At 40.2% G+C, this 19646-nt stretch overlaps 1 protein-coding gene across 1 annotated transcript in view; it reads right to left on the reverse strand.

Moving 5' to 3' along the window:
- Positions 1–1838: 1838 nt before the first annotated feature.
- Positions 1839–19646, reverse strand: part of DCAF12 (DDB1 and CUL4 associated factor 12) — a 31130-nt gene continuing 13322 nt past the window's right edge. Inside the window, exons 3-9 of the mRNA XM_079113261.1 lie at positions 16779–16985; positions 15767–15827; positions 12869–13062; positions 9715–9780; positions 8409–8571; positions 4398–4576; positions 1839–3864 (exon numbers count right to left, since the gene is read on the reverse strand). Of these exons, the coding sequence (XP_078969387.1) occupies positions 3706–3864; positions 4398–4576; positions 8409–8571; positions 9715–9780; positions 12869–13062; positions 15767–15827; positions 16779–16985 (1029 nt within the window). The 3' untranslated portion in view covers positions 1839–3705. The remainder of the gene's footprint in view (positions 3865–4397; positions 4577–8408; positions 8572–9714; positions 9781–12868; positions 13063–15766; positions 15828–16778; positions 16986–19646) is intronic.

The raw sequence follows: 19646 nt of genomic DNA on the forward strand, positions 1-19646 counted from the left end.
CTCAGTTGGTAGAGTGCTTGCCTAATATGCATAAGACTTTGGGTCCAATCTCCAGCACCACCACCACCATAAAAAAACGGGGGGGTCTTGATGTCATGACTTGCTATTTCTGGGTACCTGCATTAGAAATTGAATGATAGCTGGGTCCAAGAGGATTAGACTGGGAGTAGTCTTTAGTCCTAGGAACAATGAGAGACAGATCAACAATCACCTCTTAAGAGTGGCAAGGAGTTATTGCCACCCAATTTATGGATTCTGGGCTATTACTATATGGAAGTGCATGTTCAATTTTTGATATTCCAAAGAAAACAGAACCATCCCAACTTTTTATCATTGTTCATGTTAAACAATTCAATAATCTGTTCAACTGCATGAGCTTTGATATTGAAGAGTATATCATGACGTTCTTGCAAACTGACACTATAGGATTATAATATGCATAAATATTTTAATTAGAATTCTGTATTTTTCTTCTAAGTATATGAATACAATTTTACAAAATCATACTATGGTTAAAAAAAAAAAAAAGTAGTAAGGAGCTGGGTGAGGTGGTGCACACCTATAGTCTCAGCTATTCTGAAGGGTAAGGCAGTAGGATCAATTCTGCCCATGAGTTCAAGACCAGTGTGAGAAACACAGCAAAACCTGCTAACAAAGAATGGCAGGGAAACTAGAACATAAACAAGGCTTGAAGGGTTAGGAATTCACTTCAGTTCCACAGCCCTCTATATAAGGACCCAAAGAATGGGAGAAATCATTTGAAATGAAGCACGTGGTATGTGGCTTGACAATGAATAAGGAAGTTCTTTCGTGGCCTTAGAAGGGACTCCTGGCAGGAGGGGATACCATAAAGTTCACAAAGCCCTTCTGTGATACGTTTGTTGGAAAATGGGAGCAAAGCCAAGATTCCATGGAGGCCAGAAGCCCTGACCAGATCCATCCCACATCCCCTATGTCACCTTTTTGAGCATGCCCCATGTAACATGAATAAAGGTGATTTTTTGTTTTTGTTTTGCATTTCCCCCAAATCATGGAGTATTGTATAAACACCAAAACAGTTTAGGATTTAATATCCTAAACTCATTTTAGGAAAGGCTAGTTTCAGTCCCTGCCCAGATGTAGCTTCTCCTCCTCTAGGAAGCCCTCTCAAATTGCTTCAACTCATTTCCCCTTATGTAACCTTAGATCATAGAGGTCCCTGTGTGAGTCATGTTCTGAATCAGTCAGTCTCTAAGGAAGGAGTGAAAAGCAGCTGTAGTCAGCCTGCTCTAGAAAGGAACAATGCCATGTGGCAGAGGAATAAGCACTGTCTTGCCAAGTCCATGACCCAGCCCTGGTGGGCTGTATGGGGAGGGTGGTATGACTCAGCAGCCTACTTTTCTCTCAGCTACAGGCCCATATAGGCTTTGGGAAGCTCATCACTCAGTGTGGTCACCCTGTCCTCTCCATACAAGGTCCAACTGCAAAGAAGTGCCATGTTCTTCCCAGGGCACTGTGCAGTCTTTCATGGTCAGTGAGCCAACCAATGAAGCAGACAGGACCTGTCATTAACCCTAATTTAAGAGGAGCTTGTCACCTTGCTCAAATCCATAGTCACAAAATGGACTAGCATCCTCCCTCCCCATCTTTAGCCAGTGATTTTTTCATGCACCACACTACTTCCCCTGGACACAGCCACCCTCAAATAGACCTCAGAGCAACCAATCTTAGGTCAGAGCTGGGAACCGGAAACGAGCAGGTCTTAGTATTTGTATCTTTGTCACTAACCTGAGGCACATCTTCCAACAAATCATGATGCCTTTTCTCTGCAGCTCTTTACATAATCATTCAAAACACTCTGCACTGAAATAATATTTATTTTTTCCTTGGCAAAAAGTGCTACATTTTTAAAAACAGAAAGTCTCAAACAATCAAACGCATTACCCGTCACAGAAGAGGGTCTCGCAACAGTACAAAACATCCTACTTAAGAATTTTTTTTAAATATACAAGTCAGTTTAAAATGATAGAAGTTCTGTGAGAACTAAGAAATCTACAGCCTGTAGTTTTAGTAGAAAAAAAATTAAGACAAAAGATTATAGCATCCAGCATTTTGCTTAATTCCCTGTATATAGCACCTATTTCTCTAGGTTAGAAGATGAGAATTATAGAACCTGTGGTGTATGCTGCATACCAAGTCAAGGTGGACTTTCTTTTTGCAGCACCCCCACCATTATGAGGAGGGTACTCTTTCCAATTTCCCCACTTACACCGATAGAAGAGAGGGATAAGAAATTGGGGTGCAGGAATAAATATGACTTTTCCTTTCCCCAGGATGGGATTTTGATAGAGAAGCATTGTATGTGCTCAGAAAGAATCTGTGGGTGAGAACAGCGGTTACCTTCGACATGATGCATAAAAAGCAGGGAACAACTGGATATCACAGTCAGTTGCCTGCAAGTTTAAAAACCTCAGACTAAACAGACGGTTCAAGGGAGGAACAGATAAAGTACTAATCACATCGATGCTGCTACATGCACAATGATGCTGGCTACAAGGCCACCCCATCACCATCCCATCACCATCGCAGGGCTGAGCCAACTGAGCAGGAAACGTGGCTTTAATCCTAAGCTTCACTGCATTGAGAAAACAAATATTCCACACATGAAACACTCATTACACACAGATGAACCTACTGCTGACCCTCACCCTCCTGGACTGAACCTAATTTAGAAAACAGCAGGAAAATCCACTGGGGAGATTGAAAGAACAACAAAGGAGAAGTTTCTTAAGCTGAGGGGACTGTGTATGGGATCCTCAGCAGACTTGTGAGCCCAGCCCTAGGCTCCTAAACGCCAGGTGAGGTTGTTTGAGAAGAGAGAAAGGAAGGATGGGATGGAGTTCCCTTTACCAAGTCCTATGTTGTTTTAGGAAAGTTGCCACTGGCTAAGCAGATGGGAGGATGGGAAGAAGTGACACATACATCAGTGTTCTCACTTGGGGGACACAAAGGTAAAAAGAAAGGTAAGCCTGGATCACTTTGGAGTCCTGGCAGAGAAGGCCCCAAGAAGTCTAAAACCTTAACTCAAAGGTGTTCCCTGTGGTAATTTTGTTTTTACTTCCTACAATCATGTTGTTAGACTTTTAAAAAACAAGATACAGATTAGTCCCAAAGCTGGACTCTGTGAATAAATTTTTTTATAAATATTTTAATTACAAGTAATCCTCACTCCAGGTAATTTCAGTGACACACACTACCTACAGGCACACAAGTTCACATGCATTCGCACATACATACGGCTCCCAAACTTTCATAGAAAGTCTGACAGCTACCACATAATTATAAAGGAGCCCAACCTCTGAAGAGTGAAGGGTGAGAATGACTACGTCATTTCAGCCTAAAGAAGCCAGAGAGGGAAAGAGTGTGTGTCACTTAAAGAAAAAATACAAATAGGGATTTGCAACATTTGGTTGAGAAGCCAGAGGGAAAAAAAGATAAATTCTGATTACCAAAAAACAAACAAAACAAAAAACAAACAAAATGAAACAAAAACACCCTTTGATTTCTGTACAGAGCTTCTTCCTATTAAGTGCCTAAACCATGGGCAAAATGGTGTTCCCACGAAAATAGGAGAGCTTCACACAATTGGGGGGAAAAAAATCAAAAGAAACAAGGAAACTGAAAGTGGAAGTTAGTGTAAATATGCATTTTGGGAGACAGTTGTCATTAACTCCAGAGCCCAGCATAGTTCCCATGGAGCCCTGAAGGGAGGGGACCTCCTGCCACAAAGAGTTTCGTTCCGGACGAGTCGTAGCAGTGGGTGTAAACAGCATTGGGGAAGAAATCAATGTCCGAAAAGTAATTCCTCCAGGTTTCATCATGATTCTACAGAAAGAGAAAGAGACTGTTAGCACATCTAAGTCATAGGGCAGAAAAAGGAAGAAAGGACAGGAATGCTTTCTGGTCTCCGTTAAGAGGAAGAGGGTCCTATACCCATAACCTGACGTCAGGAGACATGTTTTCATGGGAATTGGGCCCATTTTTCCAACTAAACATTAGAGAAGAATTGAGTAGGATGAAGAACTAATACACAAAGCTCAGATCTTCTTAGGAGGACAGTTGGAACTAAATTATATAATTCAGTGGTAGCTGCAGCAAAAGTTTCCTCATCCTTCCTGTTCTTTTCTCCTTTGGGGGGAATCCTGAGTCAACCAGTACATTTTACTGGGCCTCTGTTTTCCCACAGGCAATATGCAGAACAAAAGCAAAACCAGGAGAAAGTGCCTCTCTTCATATAAAGGACGGCCTCTTACTAGGTGGAAAAGTGTGAGCAGGTGGTGTGTCAGCAGGGGTTGGGGTGAGGGAAGATAATCTTTCTGTCACTGTTCAACAACAATTTCAGGTCGGGGCTTACTTACCAGCCAGCCTTTGCCAGTAGTTAGTTTTAGATTTTCCCCTGCAAGCCTGGGCTTGGACCCATAATAAGCTGAAAGCTTCTCTTCCAGAAATCTCTGAGCTCGGATGTCATAGAACAGCAGGGAGCCCTGCCCTGTGCCCACAGTGATTATATGTTCATAGAAGCTCACTGACCGGATCCCTGAAAGAAAAGTAAATGGCAATGAGGAGAAAGAGTACATGTTGGCAGTCTGCTATAACTGAATTTCTTCAGTATCGAGTTTGCACTGCATCCCCAAGTATTAGAAAATGTTAATTCTAATGGTAAATACAGCTCATAATCACTAATAGGAACCCTTTGACTCTCCCATAAGGCCAGATTTCTGATCACACCTAAGATGATTCTGGCCAAAGAACCTGTGTCTGGGAACTTCTTTGACCCCCTTGAGTCACTCTGGAGTCATTTCAAAGCTCTTTTCCATTATGCTTCCAACCTATACTGCAACTCAAGACAATCTGAATATTTACAAATTTTTGCATCAACAAGGACTTTCCTGTACTTGACCTAAAACCATTAGTATGCAAGAAGACCTTATCTGGTACTAAGTGTATTACGAGGGTGGCACTGAGTTCGGCACCACTGTGAGTCTCTCTCTCACAGTGTGAATTTCAGACATGTTATCTAATCCCTCTGGGTCATAGGGAAAATACATCTGTGGATCAAATATCAAATAAATGCATGGGACATGAATGAAAATATCTCTTGGTATATATGAGGAACTCAATATTTGTGGAACCATATTCCCTTAATCTCTTAAAATTTTCATTGCATACATCATTCTGGCTAAATCTATTTACTCCTTACCCTCCTACTCTCATTATTATTTATTGTTTTCTATCTAGAATATGAATATCTTAACTATAATTAAAAACAAACTGGAAACAAAAGCAACTTTGGCAATATCTGCAGAGGAATAAATGCTACTTGAAAGAAACAAGTTTAAGTGTAATCTATACTATGCCTTTTAGGTTTTCAGGATTAGTAGTCAAATTTAAAAAAATATATATATTTTTAGTTGTCGATGGACATTTATTTATTTATATGCAGTGCTGAGAATCGAACCCAGTTCCTCACACGTTAGGCCAGTGTTCTACCAGAGTCACAACCCTAGCCCCACGTAGCCAAATTTTTGCAAAAGAAAGGGGGACACGGTAAGAAGAAAATACTATGTTACTTTGGCTTCAGGTACCTGACTTCCTGCATCAAATTGTGTCATGTTGGGCATTACTTATTTATTTTTTTGCAGTGCTGGAGACTGAACACAGGGTCTAGCACATGCAAGGCAAATAAATGCTCTATCACTGAGTGATACCCTAGTTCCCCACAATCCCCTTTTTGGTGTGTGTGTGAGATACTGGGGACTGAACCCAGGGGTACTTAACACTGTGCTACATCCCCAGTTTGCCCCTCCCTTTAAAAAATCTTTTATTTATTTATTTTTAAATTGTTAATGTATCTTTTATTTTATTTATTCATATGTGGTATTTATTTATTCATATGTGGAGTACTGAACCCAGGGCCTCACATATGCCAGGCAAGTGCTCTACTCCTGAGCCACAACTCCAGCCCCTACCAGCCACCCCGACTTTTTTTAAAAAATATATTGGTTTTTTTTTAGTTGTAGATGGGCGTATCTTTTTTTTTTTAATCTTTATTTATTTATCTTTATGTGGTGCTGAGGATCGAACCCTGAGGCCTCACATGTGCTATGCAAGCACTCTACCACTGAGCTACAACCCCAGTCCCCCTTTTTATTTTGAGACAGGGTCTCACTAAATTGCTGAGGCTGGTCTTGAACTTGTGATTATCATGCCTCAGCCTCCTGAGTCTCTGGGATTACAGGCTTGCACCACATCTGGTTTGGGTAACTTATTTAAGCACTCTGAGTTCAGTCTTATCTAAGCAATGGTGTTAACACTTAAAGCTCTTTAAAAAAAAAAAGTTGTAGATGTACAAAATGCCTTAATATTTATTTATTTATTTATTTATTTATTTATTTATTTATTTATTTATTTATTTTTATGTGATGCTGAGGATCAAACCCAGTGCCTTACACTTGCTAGGTTAGTGCAATATTGCTGAGCCACAACCCCAGCCCCAACACTTAAAACTCTTAACACTCTTTTTATCTGCTTTCCATGAGGTTCTTGGTAGGATGAAATATGTCAGAAAAAGATATTCTGAAACAACGTATACTATAAACCTAAGTCTTTTCCTCCAATAAAGAACACAGGTGCTCTTAGAATATGCTAAAAAAGACTGGAGGCTGTATACTCTACTGTCACGTATACCTAAATGTTGGCGGCTGTGCCATGTTGATCACATTGGCAGCCAGGAGGTTAATTGACATAAGCACACTCAGGTGATTTATCATCCACGCACACAGTGTATGCGCATGTGTTCTCAAGCACTCCTAATCCTGCCTGCTCAGAGCATCTGGCCTAATCTTTGCGTAAGAGGCGTGGCCCTGCTCTCCGCCTCCTGGAGGTGATATAAGCTTAGGCGGAGCGAGACAGAAAAAAACACAGCAGCCATTAGCAGAAAAGCAGCTAGAAGAAAACATACGGCAGCAGCTAGGAAGAAGACACGCATGGCAGCAGCTAGAGGGAAAAACGCGCGGCAGCAGCGAGTAGGGGCAGCGGCAGAAGGCAGATCGCAGAACGGAGAACTGAGACGCATCACTAAAACACCTTAGGTAGACGTACCCTTAGTTCACAGGATGCAGGACGCACCAGTAAGAAGCAGTAGAACTTAAATGAGGCGTAGCAAGTCTCTCTTCCTCTAAGCTCTAAGCAAAGCCTTTCCTTCTCTCAAAGTCTCTCTTGAGCAAAGTCTCTTTCACTCCGATAAGCAAAGTCTCTCTCTCTCTCCTCTCAAAGCAAGTAAACCTCATTTCCTCTATCCTCTATTAACAAACAAGCAAGAAAGCAGTGCACTAAAGAGAAAGATAGAAGTAGCTCAGTTTCCAGTCCACCACCCATAAGACCCGTGCAAGTTGTTGCTGCAAGCGGTGACAAATATCCACGGATTTTGTACCGCAAAGAGCCAGCGACACCTAAAAAGAACAAAGATTGGAGCTGAAGCCTAACGCATCTACTGGTTAGAATTCAAAATTTTCTTTAACTTCTAAGATAGAATTGTCACATAATACATATTATATGTACAAATGCACATATTTGAAGTATACTATTTGAGGGTCTAATAATATGTAAATGCATAACACCATCATCACATTCAAAATAATGGATATATTTATGCCCTTTGAAAACTTCTCCTTACCCCACCATGTCACTCCTTAAACACAATTTTACTTCAGGCAGGGCTCCAGCAAAAAATGACCACAGGCAGGGCATGATGGTGCATGTCTAATAATCCCAGTGGCTCAGGAGGCTGAGGCAGAAGGATCACAAGTTCAAAGTTAGCCTCAGAAACTCAGTGAGGCCCTGTCTCTAAATAAAAAATAAAATAGGTTAGGGATGTGGCTTAGTGGTTAAGCACCCCTGGGTTTAAACCTGGGACAAAAACAAACAAACCTGAAAAGGGCCAGGTGTGATGAAGCACACAATAATCCCAGTGTCTCAAGAGGCTGAGGTAGGAGGACTTCCAAGTTTTGAGACCAGCCTCAGCAACTCAGTAGAGACCCTATCTCAAAATAAAAAAGGGCTAGGGGTATAGCTTAGTGGTAGAGAGCCTCTGGGGGGCTGGTATAGAATGTGGGGGCGGGACTGAGATGACCACAAAAACTGCTAATATTCTGACTGATGGTTTCTATCACAGGCTTTAGAGGTCTCACATTTGTGACGTTTGAAACTGCTGTGATACTCAGGTATTTAGGTTCCTCTTTTTTGTCACCAAATATTTCCCTGTTTTGGAAGTATACACATCACTATACTTGTTTGGAAAACAACACATAAACAAGGTAAAAATCCATTTGCAAAGCAGATTTGAGCCCAAAGGGCACACCAGGTCTTACCACTGCCTCGCTCCCTGGAGCAGACAGACTTGACATTATACGATGGTTGTCGTGGATCCAAAAAGGAGACATGAGCTTGAGAGCCCACTGCATACACTGACCATTCACTACCATAGGCCAGGCACACATTCTCTCGGCAATACGGCAGTTTGGTGGAGAGGAGCTGAAAAGAGAGAGGTGCCGCCATGACACCCAGAGAGCATAAGGTGTTGTTCTTAGACTCCCACCTATGTGGGCTTTCCTCATACACTAGCCACATAGTCAGAGATTAAGGCAAGGCCTAATTAAGGAAATAAGACCCTGGTTAGGAAAAACAGTTAATCTGGAATTAAATTCTCAGAAGTGGCAGCAAAGGCCAGATGCACAGGTTATTTCCAGAAATAACACCATGGCACTAAAGCCAAGGTTTCACCCTGTACTTTCTGCAGGAAGAGCTACTAACCTTCCCACCGCTCTTTGAGAAAGGGGCTGACTCCTGGCCACCTTCAGTCCAACTCTTCAGTTGAACAGCAATTGTACTCTATCGAAAGCACACTCCTAATAGGCTTAGGAATTACTTAATCCCAGACAATCCAAATTGGCTTTAACCCTGGATCCTGTGTTAGCAATTTTCAGTGGGTGCCTACTGTACGTAAGACACCAAGCAGGAACAGAGGAGCTCAAAGGAATCAATGATTCCTAGAGTTCTGCTACCTCTTAAGAAAAAGCCTATTACAGAAATAATAAGCAGCAAAGGCCTCTGGAACTAGGTAAGGGCAAATAATCCATATGTTGGTTTAATGTCATCATCAAATTACTTGCAAATACTGCAAATTAAATCCACTTTCTCTTTCCCTTACATGATTATTTCAGAGACAATTATTTTAATTTAATCTTCAATTGCAAGTGGTTCCTAACATTTAGATTTTTCTGCTTTTATTCCATGTGAAGTAGTCTATAAACAACTGCTTAACTGCACTGTGGGCTGGAAAATTGCTAGTAAAAGGAGTGTCTCAGGAAACCCCTGAAATCTGAATCCCCCCACACCTCCATCTCTTTAAAGGTTTTCCTTCAAGAGGCATGTCAGATGCTGACATGCCTATAACTATGCAATATGCCCAGGGCACCAGAGAATAGGTGTTTTTAGACAAGAATGAAAAGGCTCAGGAAGAATTATCATTATTTATTATTTTGTGGTTCTGGGGATCAAACTAGGGCCTCATGCATACTAGGTAAGCACTCTACCACTGCGCTATATCCTCAGGCCTGAGAATTTGAGTATTTTAATAATAAGGTGAATTATTAGGTAAAATAAAGTTCATCATACCTTAGATAATGTATTTTCAGCCTTCCAGAGATGAAAGTAGCCATCTAGAGATACTGCTCCCAATTCCTACAAGAGCAATAAAAAACAGATTACGGTCCAATCTGTAGCAAACAAGTATGACAGGTATGCAGGGGAAGATCCTAAAGGTCCTCTTGTTTACTCCTCTCCCATGATAATGCCAGTAGAAGTGCCAGTAATTATCAGCCCATCACTAGACAACATGTTAAACTGCAAGAAGTCAGTCCAGGCTCTGGCAACAACACAGGAACCTATGGTTCAAAAAGTCCTTACAAAAAAAAAAAAAAAAAAAAAAAAAAAAAAAAGTTCTTACTATTAATCACATGCCTAAAACATGATTGAAGCTTTTGGACAACACTTTACCAATTTAAAGAATGTTTTGCTAAGCAGCAGGGTTTTTTTGTTTTTGTTTTTGTTTTGTTTTTTTGCGGTGCTGGGGATTGAACCCAGGGCCTTGCACTTGCGAGGCAGGCACTCTACCAACTAAGCTACATCCCCAGCCCACAGGTATTGTTAATTAGCAATTTTTTTAATGTTTTCCCCAGGATTTGTAGCCTAGGTGCTTCCAAACTTCTTTTTCTGGATGGCAAAGTTACTACTGGAAAAATACTTATAAATAAGTACTGATTTTTTAAGAGTTTTATTTTTGCTTTAAAAATTAATGTATATTCCACCTTCTGGCTTTGGAGGACCTCAAGTTACCAGGAAGTTAAAAAAAAAAAAAAAAGATATTTGGATTATTTCCAACTTGAACACTATTATTTCTTTTGTCCACAAATCTCAGGAACATTTTAGGCAGAAAGCTGGGTTTACCTTCATGATATGAAGGAGTATTTAGGATTTATTAAATAATATTATTCTTGAAATCCTAAGTTATCTATAGAATGAGTGGCCTCAAGGAGTTTGTTGAAGTGCACATTTCAAAAGTAAAATTTAAGATTAACTATATATATATGCTATATATAGATATCTAGAAAACTTTGTGTGGTGTACAGTTAACTGTTGGATCATATAAATAACCGTTTGTGTAATAACATTCATTTCTGATTATTTCTTTTATGGAAAGAGATGTTGCCATGGTAACTAAAAACTTTTCAACTTAGTTTTATTTTTATGATGTGAATGAATGCATGCTACATTTTAATAATTACCAGGTCAGTGCTATTTTTGTATTTATCAAGCAAGAGGGGATTTTAGTTTAATAGCTTCAAAATAAAAAGTTCTTAAAGGAAAATTAAAAACAAATCACTAACATCCTTTATTCTTTCCTACTAGTGCCACAGTAATTTTTACAGAAATATCTAAGGTCATTAATAGATTTTGGAAGACAGTTCATTGTATCAGAATGATTTTTCATATCATTCTCAATAACTTATAGTACTTACCATCATTTGTAATTATTAAACCATACTAAGTATGTTTGTAACTAGAATTGTGATATACAGAATTGTGATATATTCTATACTTGTACTGCGAAAAACAAATTATTGACTTAATAAATATAGTGTTCCAGCAAAAACACACAAACAACCAAGATCCAAAAAACCAAACTTATGTCATCATTCTCACAACATCCTATTGGATCGGTAGAGTGAAGGAGAGTTTCTTAAATGTCAATGTGAAACTTTTAAGTAGAGGGGAGAATCTAGAATCTAGGAGGTAGAAATCTACTCCTTTGCCAAGAAAATAGATGGAAGATAGGAGGCCAAGGGAACCATCCTTCAAATTGTGGCCTAATTCAGATTTATCTATTTACTTTTTTTTTTTTTTTTTTTTTTTTTTTTTGGTGGTGCTGAGGATTGAACCCAGGGCCTCCTGTTTGCAAGGCAAGCACTCTACCAACTGAGCTAAATCCCCAGTCCCTTATTTATTTTTTTGTACTGGGGAATAAACTTAGGAGCGATTAACCCACTGAACCACCTCCCCAGCCCATTTTATTTTTTATTTGGAGACAGAGTCTTGCTAAGTTGCTGAGACTGGTTTTGAACTTGCGATCCTCCTATCTTAGCTTCCTGAGCCACTGGGATTACAGGTGTGTGCCCTCGCTTGTTTTTTTTTTTTTTTTTTTAATGGTACTGGACATTGAACCCAGGGCACTCCACCACTGCGTTTCATCCTCAGCTCCCTGTCCCACTTTTTTTAATCAGGGATTGAACCCAGGGGCACTTAACTACTAAGCCACATCCCCAATTCCTTGGTGCTTCACTAAATTGCTGAGGCTGGCTTTGAACATGCAATCCTCATGCCTCAGCCTCCGAGTGAGTCACTGGGATTATAGGCATGTGCCACCACCTGTGGGTCTGGTTCAGAGTTTGCAGAAGTCTTTCTGCTTTTCTGGTTCTGGGTCTACATTCTTCTGTATGTATGAGTTTTGTATTTTTATTTTATTTTGTTGAATGGTATTGGGGACTGAACCTATGGATGCTTTACCATTAAGCTATATCCCCAGCCCTTCTAAATTTTTGAGATAGGTTCTTGCTAAGTTGACAAAGCTTGTTCAAACTTGTGATCTTCCTGCTTCACTCCTTGAGTAGCTGGAATTACAGGCATGTGCCACCATACCTGGCTTCTGGGTCTACATTTTACACTCTCCTTAAAGCCTCAGTGTCAGGGATCCGACACAATGATTAGGCAAGACTTGGTGGCAGCATGAAGGCCAATAAGGTAGTGAAGAATGAGAGGGAACTGAATAATGGAGGAAAAAAATCATTGCTTTTAGAGGCAAGTATGAAAATCATGGCCGAAATAGAGTACCTATTAAAGGATGTGCAAATGAGGGACAATCAAATCAGAGTGGCCCTGGGGAAAAACTCTGAGGCTGACCCACAAATATGGGCCACTTAGAAAAATAACATAGAGATTAATCCAAAGGCAAATTATCACAGACTTAGTTAAAATTTCTCACTAGCATCCCTCAGAATCTAAGAGGTGCCTCTACAAGCACAAGGCCCTGAGTTCAATCCCCAGCACCACAAAAAAAAAAAAAAAAAAAAAAAAAAAAAAAAAGAGGTGCCTCTACAGGTTCAGAACCAGGTTATGTAAGCAAGCAGTAACATGGGGAAAGGAAAGTGGAATGTACCTCCCAAGACATGAGCCAAAAGGAAGTGTCTTCAAGGATCCCTTGGTGATTTCATACCTTGTTCTTGTTGTTGAAGGCCAAAGCCCGGACCTTGCAGTTGTCAGGGTTTGTGTCTTCCTTGGGGATGTCCTTTAAGGCCTTGTGAGTGATGTGAGCATACATAGGAACCCTTGACATATTGTGCCTTGCATCACTTTTGGTCAACACATCATCTGTCACTTCCCAGAGTCCCATAGAACCATCACGTGAGCCTGCAGGGAAGAGACCACAGATGTCAGATATGTTCAACTCTCCATGTGATAATTCTACAGAAGTCAAGATGGGTTTTTTGAAGTTCATAGCATCATCCTCATACATAAAACTGATCTAGAATGCCAGGTGGAATTTTATACATTTTATACCTTTTCCTTTTTTTTTTTTTCCCCCATTCTTTTTTCTTTTTCACTGTTTGGAATTGAATACAATGGTGTTATAAACACTAGGCAAGTGCTCTACCACTGAGCTACATCCAGCTAGCATTAAGGCCTAGGAATTAAAATACATCATGTTTCAGCTTAACATGATTAGTGAGGACTGACTGATTGAACCCAGGAGCACTTACCACTGAGCTACATCTCCAGTTCTTTTTATTTTTAATTTTGAGACAGCATCTCACTAAGTTGCTTAGGATCTTGCTAAATTGCTGAAGTTGGCCTCAAACTTGCAATCCTCCTGCCTCAGCCTCCCGAGTTGTTGAGTAGGGATTTTTAAAAAGAGAATTTTAAACAGTTTGAAAAATCCAGTAATTTTCCAGGTTAAATGCTTAGGACACTTGGCATATATCTATAGCCGACTTCTAGTGGCCAGTAGGACTTGGAAATTCTTCCTGCCTCAGCCTCCCAATCTACTGGGACTGCAGAAGTGTGCCACTGTACCTGGCCAGAGTCAATGTTTTGAACTCTTCTGTAATGTTCAGGAAATGCAGATGTGGGAGCTCTCAGTTTGAGAACACAAGACAATCACAGAGTATCTGAAGGAAAAGATAGAAGGTTCCCAAAACAAAGCTAACTCCTCAACAACCAAATTTAGTGCAAGCTACCAGCACAGACATGGTCTCCCATAAAGGAGATATGACTCAGTGTTTGCCTTAAAGGAGCTTTCATTCCTTGGGGAGACCAAATGACAGGAATCCAAAATCTTTTCAACCCCCTTTCTGGGTAATTCTGACATTTGATTATGTTTATTAGATATACTTTCCCTTCTGGATGCTTTCTATTGCCTTACTAAGAACCCAAAGAAGAAACATTCATTTTCCCTTAGCTTTGTAAGTAGCAGTTCTAAGCATGGGCTTTAACATAAGACAGACTTGGCCAGGTGGGGTGGCACATGCCTCTAATCCCAGCAGCTTGAGAGGCTGAGGCAGAAGGATCTCAAGTTCAAAGTTTGCCTCAGCAACTTAGCAAGGCCATAAGCAACTTAGTGAGACCCTGTCTCTAAATAAAAAAGGGAAGGAGATGTGGTTCCTTGGTTAAGTACCTCTGATTCAATCTCTAGCACCAAAACCAAAACAAACAAACAAAACAAAAAATGACAGACCTGAAGTAGGATGCAGTGGGCACACCTATAGGCCCCAGCTGCTCGGGAGGCTCAGGCAAGAAGAGTTCAAGACCAGTCTCAGCCACTTAGCAAGAACCTCAGAAACTTAGCAAAATAAGAAATAAAAATAAACAAGGACTGGGGACCTGGGACTACAGCTCAGTTGTAGAGTGCCCTTGGGTTCAATTCTCAGGACTGCAAACGATAACAAACCACAGACTTGAATTCAAATCATGCTCCACCTCTTAGTATTCTTAGTAGAGGTTATGATAAATTATAACCTCTTTGTGAAACAGGGCTAATAATGCAAACCTAGTGTTGTTTTGAATATTATATGACACATAAAGTAGTTTAGTGCCTATTATGATTATGTCTCTTGGGAATATGAAATGAGGGGTATTGTACTTTTTTACCTATGGGTGCCAAGCAAAGATAGATAGCATTCTGAATCATATTTCTACATTGCTGTAGGTAGTCAGAAAGCATTTGTAATTCTCTAGGTTAATTTCTCTATGCTTCCCCCCCCCCCCCCCCCCCTTTGGAGTACTAGAGACTGAATCTAGGAGCACTCTACCACTGGGCTATATTCCCAGCCTCTTTTTATTTTGAGACAGGGTCTCACTAACTAAGTTGCATAGGGAACCCCAAACTTAGGATCCTCCTGCCTCTGCTTCCCAAGTGGCTGGGATCACAAGTGAGAGTCACCATTCCAAGCTCTTTTTTTTTTTTTTTTTTTAAATCTGGCTCTGTTCCAACCACTGAAAAAGAAATTCCCTCAATCCTGTACAGCTTTTTTCAGTAAGATACTTAACCATAAATTCGTACAGAAATATAAGTGAAAACGTATTAGGAAGGAAGGAAGAAGGAAGGGAGGGAGGGCTGGCTGGCTGGTTGGGGATGTAGCTTAGTGGTAGAGTACTTGCCTAGCATGTGCAAGGCCTTGGGTTCAATCCCAGAACAGCAATCAAAAAAGTAATAATAATAATTGCTTGTAGTACTCTGAAGACCACATCAACATTTCCAAAACACTTGCATAAACATTATCTCAATAAAGTCCCAGAAAAATGTTATGCTAACATGTTACCCTACACGCTTTATAGAATAAGGAAGAGTATGAATAATAAATGAATATATCTATACTTCAGGAAGTTAAGATATGAGGGAAATGACTTATCCAAAGTTACATGGTATAAGTCACAGAAGAGCCATTATTGGAAACATGATGACCTAGAGGCTAACCTCAGTAACTTAGGTCCCATCTAAGAGTTCCTGGTCCATGGACAATGGTGTTTACAAGGTTATTTCCTATCATACTATTCACTTTTCAACCAGTAGCCCTTGCTGCCACACCAAAAGCTCCTTAAAAAAGGGTAAATTTACCAGATACTGCCATAGTATCACTGATCCACGCAATGGAAAAGATCCAGTCTTTGTGTCCATCCTTGGAAAGGAGAGAATGATAGGTACAGGGAGAAAAACAAAAGAAATTAGTGACTTAAATATTATTATGAACTCTCCTGAAGAGCATACAGATCTGACTACAAATAGTTCTTGTGGTTTCTAATGAACTCAACCCAGTGGGCATGATCCCACAATCTTTCTTGAGTATCAAACTGGAATAAAACTGGCACTACTGTGGGTAATAAACACATCCAGAGGATGCACAACTCTGGCCTTCTACCTATGGATGTCTTATCTGGGACTCCTCTTCTGTCTAAACATATACATGGAAAGGCTTACGCTTCATTTCCTTTAAGTCTCCCTGCTCAAATGTCATCTTCTCAATGAGGCTTTCTCTATCCTCTTAAATAGCATTTTCTCCCTCTATCCGTTTAGTCTGCTGTTACTCTTCTCTGTGGCACACATCACATTGTGACATATTACTGGTAAACACTTATTTGCTTACATGACTTACAAACTAGTTTATATGTCACCCTTCACCAGAATGCAAGCTTCGAGAGGGTAAGGGGCTTTACCTGTTTTATCCACTCTACTGTGTCCTCCAGGGTCTAAAACAATGTCTGGCCATAAAAGACTTATTAATAGTTGCTGAATGAATGACTAAATATACTTGCTCTCTGACTTGGGGCAATGGGATATATGCACACTGTGGATTGAAAGAGCAATCTACTACTATTTGATCCCTAAGGTATATTTCTTATCCATTTATCAGATATACACCCTCTGTCAACATACCTGATAAGCCCTATGAGAGTTCAGTCCCTAATCCACTACCACCACACAACGCTCACCCCCATTTCCCTACAGTCAGCAGAAGCCTAGAGGAAACCACCCTCTACCAGATAGGCAAAGGTTCATGTAATTTACTAGATCCATTAAAAAAAAATAATAATAATAAGGTCGTTTCACTACAGCTACTGAGAAAACTTACATCTCCCACACACACAGGATCTAGTGTAGGCAGTCGATAGATGGCAAGACTGTTGGGGTTGTCTCCTCCAGTGGCTAACAATGTTCTAGAGGGATTCAGCTCAATCGCATGGATACCACAGCCCTGCTGGGTCACAACTCCAGGCTCTCGGTCTTTCAAAATAGGGATCTTGGTGATTTGGCTTGTCTGGACATCCACTACAAATAACTATAAAACAAAAGTAACACACAAGCTGAACATATTTAATGTGGTTGATGTTGGGTGATATTTTTTCTTTTTTTTTGTTACAAGGATTGAATTCATGTAGGCTAGCCAAGTGCTCTATCACCAAGCTACACCCCCAGCCTTCCATCAAATATTTAATTAAAGTCTACTACAAATTATATCCTGGGAATTATTTATTTTTGGGACTGAGTTTCACCCCCAGACCTTGTTTCTCTCTCTCTCTTTCTTTCTTTCTTGGTTGAGGAGGGCTACTGGGTACTGAACCCAGGGGTGCTTTAGACTGAGCTACATCTCGCTGCCTACCTCCCCCCACTTTTTAAATTTGAGACGGGGTCTCACTAAGTTTCCTAAGGTCTCACTAAGTTGCTGAGGCTGGCCTTGAACTTGCATTCCTCCTGCCTCAGTCACCTGAGTTGCTGGGATTACAGACATGAGTCACTGTGCCCAGCTGATTCTGGGAATTATTAAAGGTATGGACAGTCAAATCAAAAATGAAAACAAGTAAATATAATGTTAGAGATAAGTAAAACTTGCTACTGGAACAGAGATTAGGAATCAGTAAATTCTGTCCAGAATACAAGGAACATTTCCAACAGAACTTGCATTAGGCTATGGACATAAACAATCAGACCAATGTAAAGTTTTCTGGCTGGGGGTGGAGGTGTACACCTATAATCCCAGCAGCTTGGGAGGTTGAGGCAGGAGGCTCACAAGTTCAAAGCCAGCCTCAGCAATTTACAGAGGTCCAAAGCAACTTACCAAAACCCTGTCTCAAAATAAAAAATAAAAAGGGCTGGGCAAGGGCTGGGGTTGTGGCTCAGTGGTAGACTGCTTGCCTAGCATGTGTGAGGCACTGGGTTCGATCACCAGCACCACATTAAAAAAAAAAATCTAATAAAGGGATGGGGATGTGGTTTAGTGTTAAATACTCTTGGGTTCAATCTCTAGTACCCAAAAAAAAAAAAGTTTTCTGTCACATATTTTATATCTAATCCTCCCATGCACAGAAACTTATAAACAAAACACAATTCCCAGAGCATCTCGCAGACACCATTAAACATACTAATTAATGTTACTAGGCTTTCTGGAATAACTCCAGATATATCTATTACACACACTATTCTGTTCTATACCTTCCTGACTTTTCTCATGTTGTTGCCTCTGCCTAAAAAGTTCTCCTCTACCTTTCTACCAACCTAAATCCTTTTTACGTTCCAAGATTCAACTTAGAGAAATGTTTAACAAAAAAAATCAGTCTTAAGAGAAAGAGCATTCCCAATCGATTCTATTATTATTATTATTATTATTTAGTACTGGGGATTGAACTCAGGGGCATTCAACCCCTGAGCCACATCCCCAGTCTTTTTTTGTATTTTACATTACGATTACAGGTGTATGCCACCATGCCTGGCTTGAATCTATTATTAAACTCTTCATGTGATTCAATCCTTCATTCACTCACTCATTTGTATTACTACAGGGGACTGAGGGCACAGCTCATGGGTAGAGCAACTGCCTAGCACACAAGAGACTGGGTTTGATCCCCAGCACTGCAAAAAAAAAAAAAAAAAAAAAAAAAAAAAAAAGAATACAACCAAGAACAAGAAAGAAAGAAATAATCTATGCCTTCATGTACTGCATAGCCTACGAAGATGAATTAAAATCCTATTAGCACCAGTTTAAGTGGCACATGCCTATGTTTCAGTTACTCAGGAGGATGAGACACTACCACACTGACAAAATATTTCATTTACTTATTTGTCTTCTTATGAAGCTAATGACTCCCTCCCAATTCCAAGAGCATAAAATGTATCTTACTTGGTTCTATAACCTTCCCCTGCAAAACTAAGCTACCTATAAGCATATAGTACTTACCTTTTAGGCAATCTGCCTAACTACTCTGGGAGGCTCCAATATCACTGTAAAGGTGAGGCTCCATAGCTGTTTATCTGATGTAGCCCAGATTCCCAGATCATAATATAGTCTAGAGAAATCTACTTGCTTAGGGTGAATCAATTCAAAGGCTAGATTAACCTGGGTCTTTCAAATTCTCGTGTAGCTCAGCGGTAAGGTGCTTGCCTAGCATATATGAGGCACTGGGTTCGATCCTCAGTACTACATAAAAGTAAATAAATAAAATAAAGGTATTGTGTCCATCTACAACTTAAAAAAATAAATAAATTCAGGGATGTGGAACTGGCTGATGACACCAGACCAAACTGTTGGGGTGGCTATTTTTTACCAAAGCCAGTCCTCAGAGAAAAGAAGACATAGGCAAGTAAGCATGAACACCTCTGGTTCCTACTGGCCTTCCAATTCCTGTTTGTTTTTTTTCTAAGATCCAGGGCTACTTCCTCTCCTGCAGTTAGTAACTAGTCCTTCCAATAAATATGAATTTCTTACTCTACTTATTTATTTAGATGGCGATATCTTGGTACATTGTCCAAGATGGTATTGAAGCCCTGGGCTCAACTGATCCTCCCATCTCATCTCCCAAGTAGCTCGTACTACAAATACACACCACCATACCTGGCACTGTTTCTTCTGCATAACTGCCCACTCTTGTTTGTGTTGTAAAGGATGATGCATTCACATTTTGGCTTCTAGACCAAACTGGTCACTGAAATAACCTGGGGAATATGG

Source organism: Sciurus vulgaris (assembly GCF_902686455.1).
Source record: "Sciurus vulgaris genome assembly, chromosome: 15".
Lineage (NCBI taxonomy): Eukaryota > Metazoa > Chordata > Mammalia > Rodentia > Sciuridae > Sciurus > Sciurus vulgaris.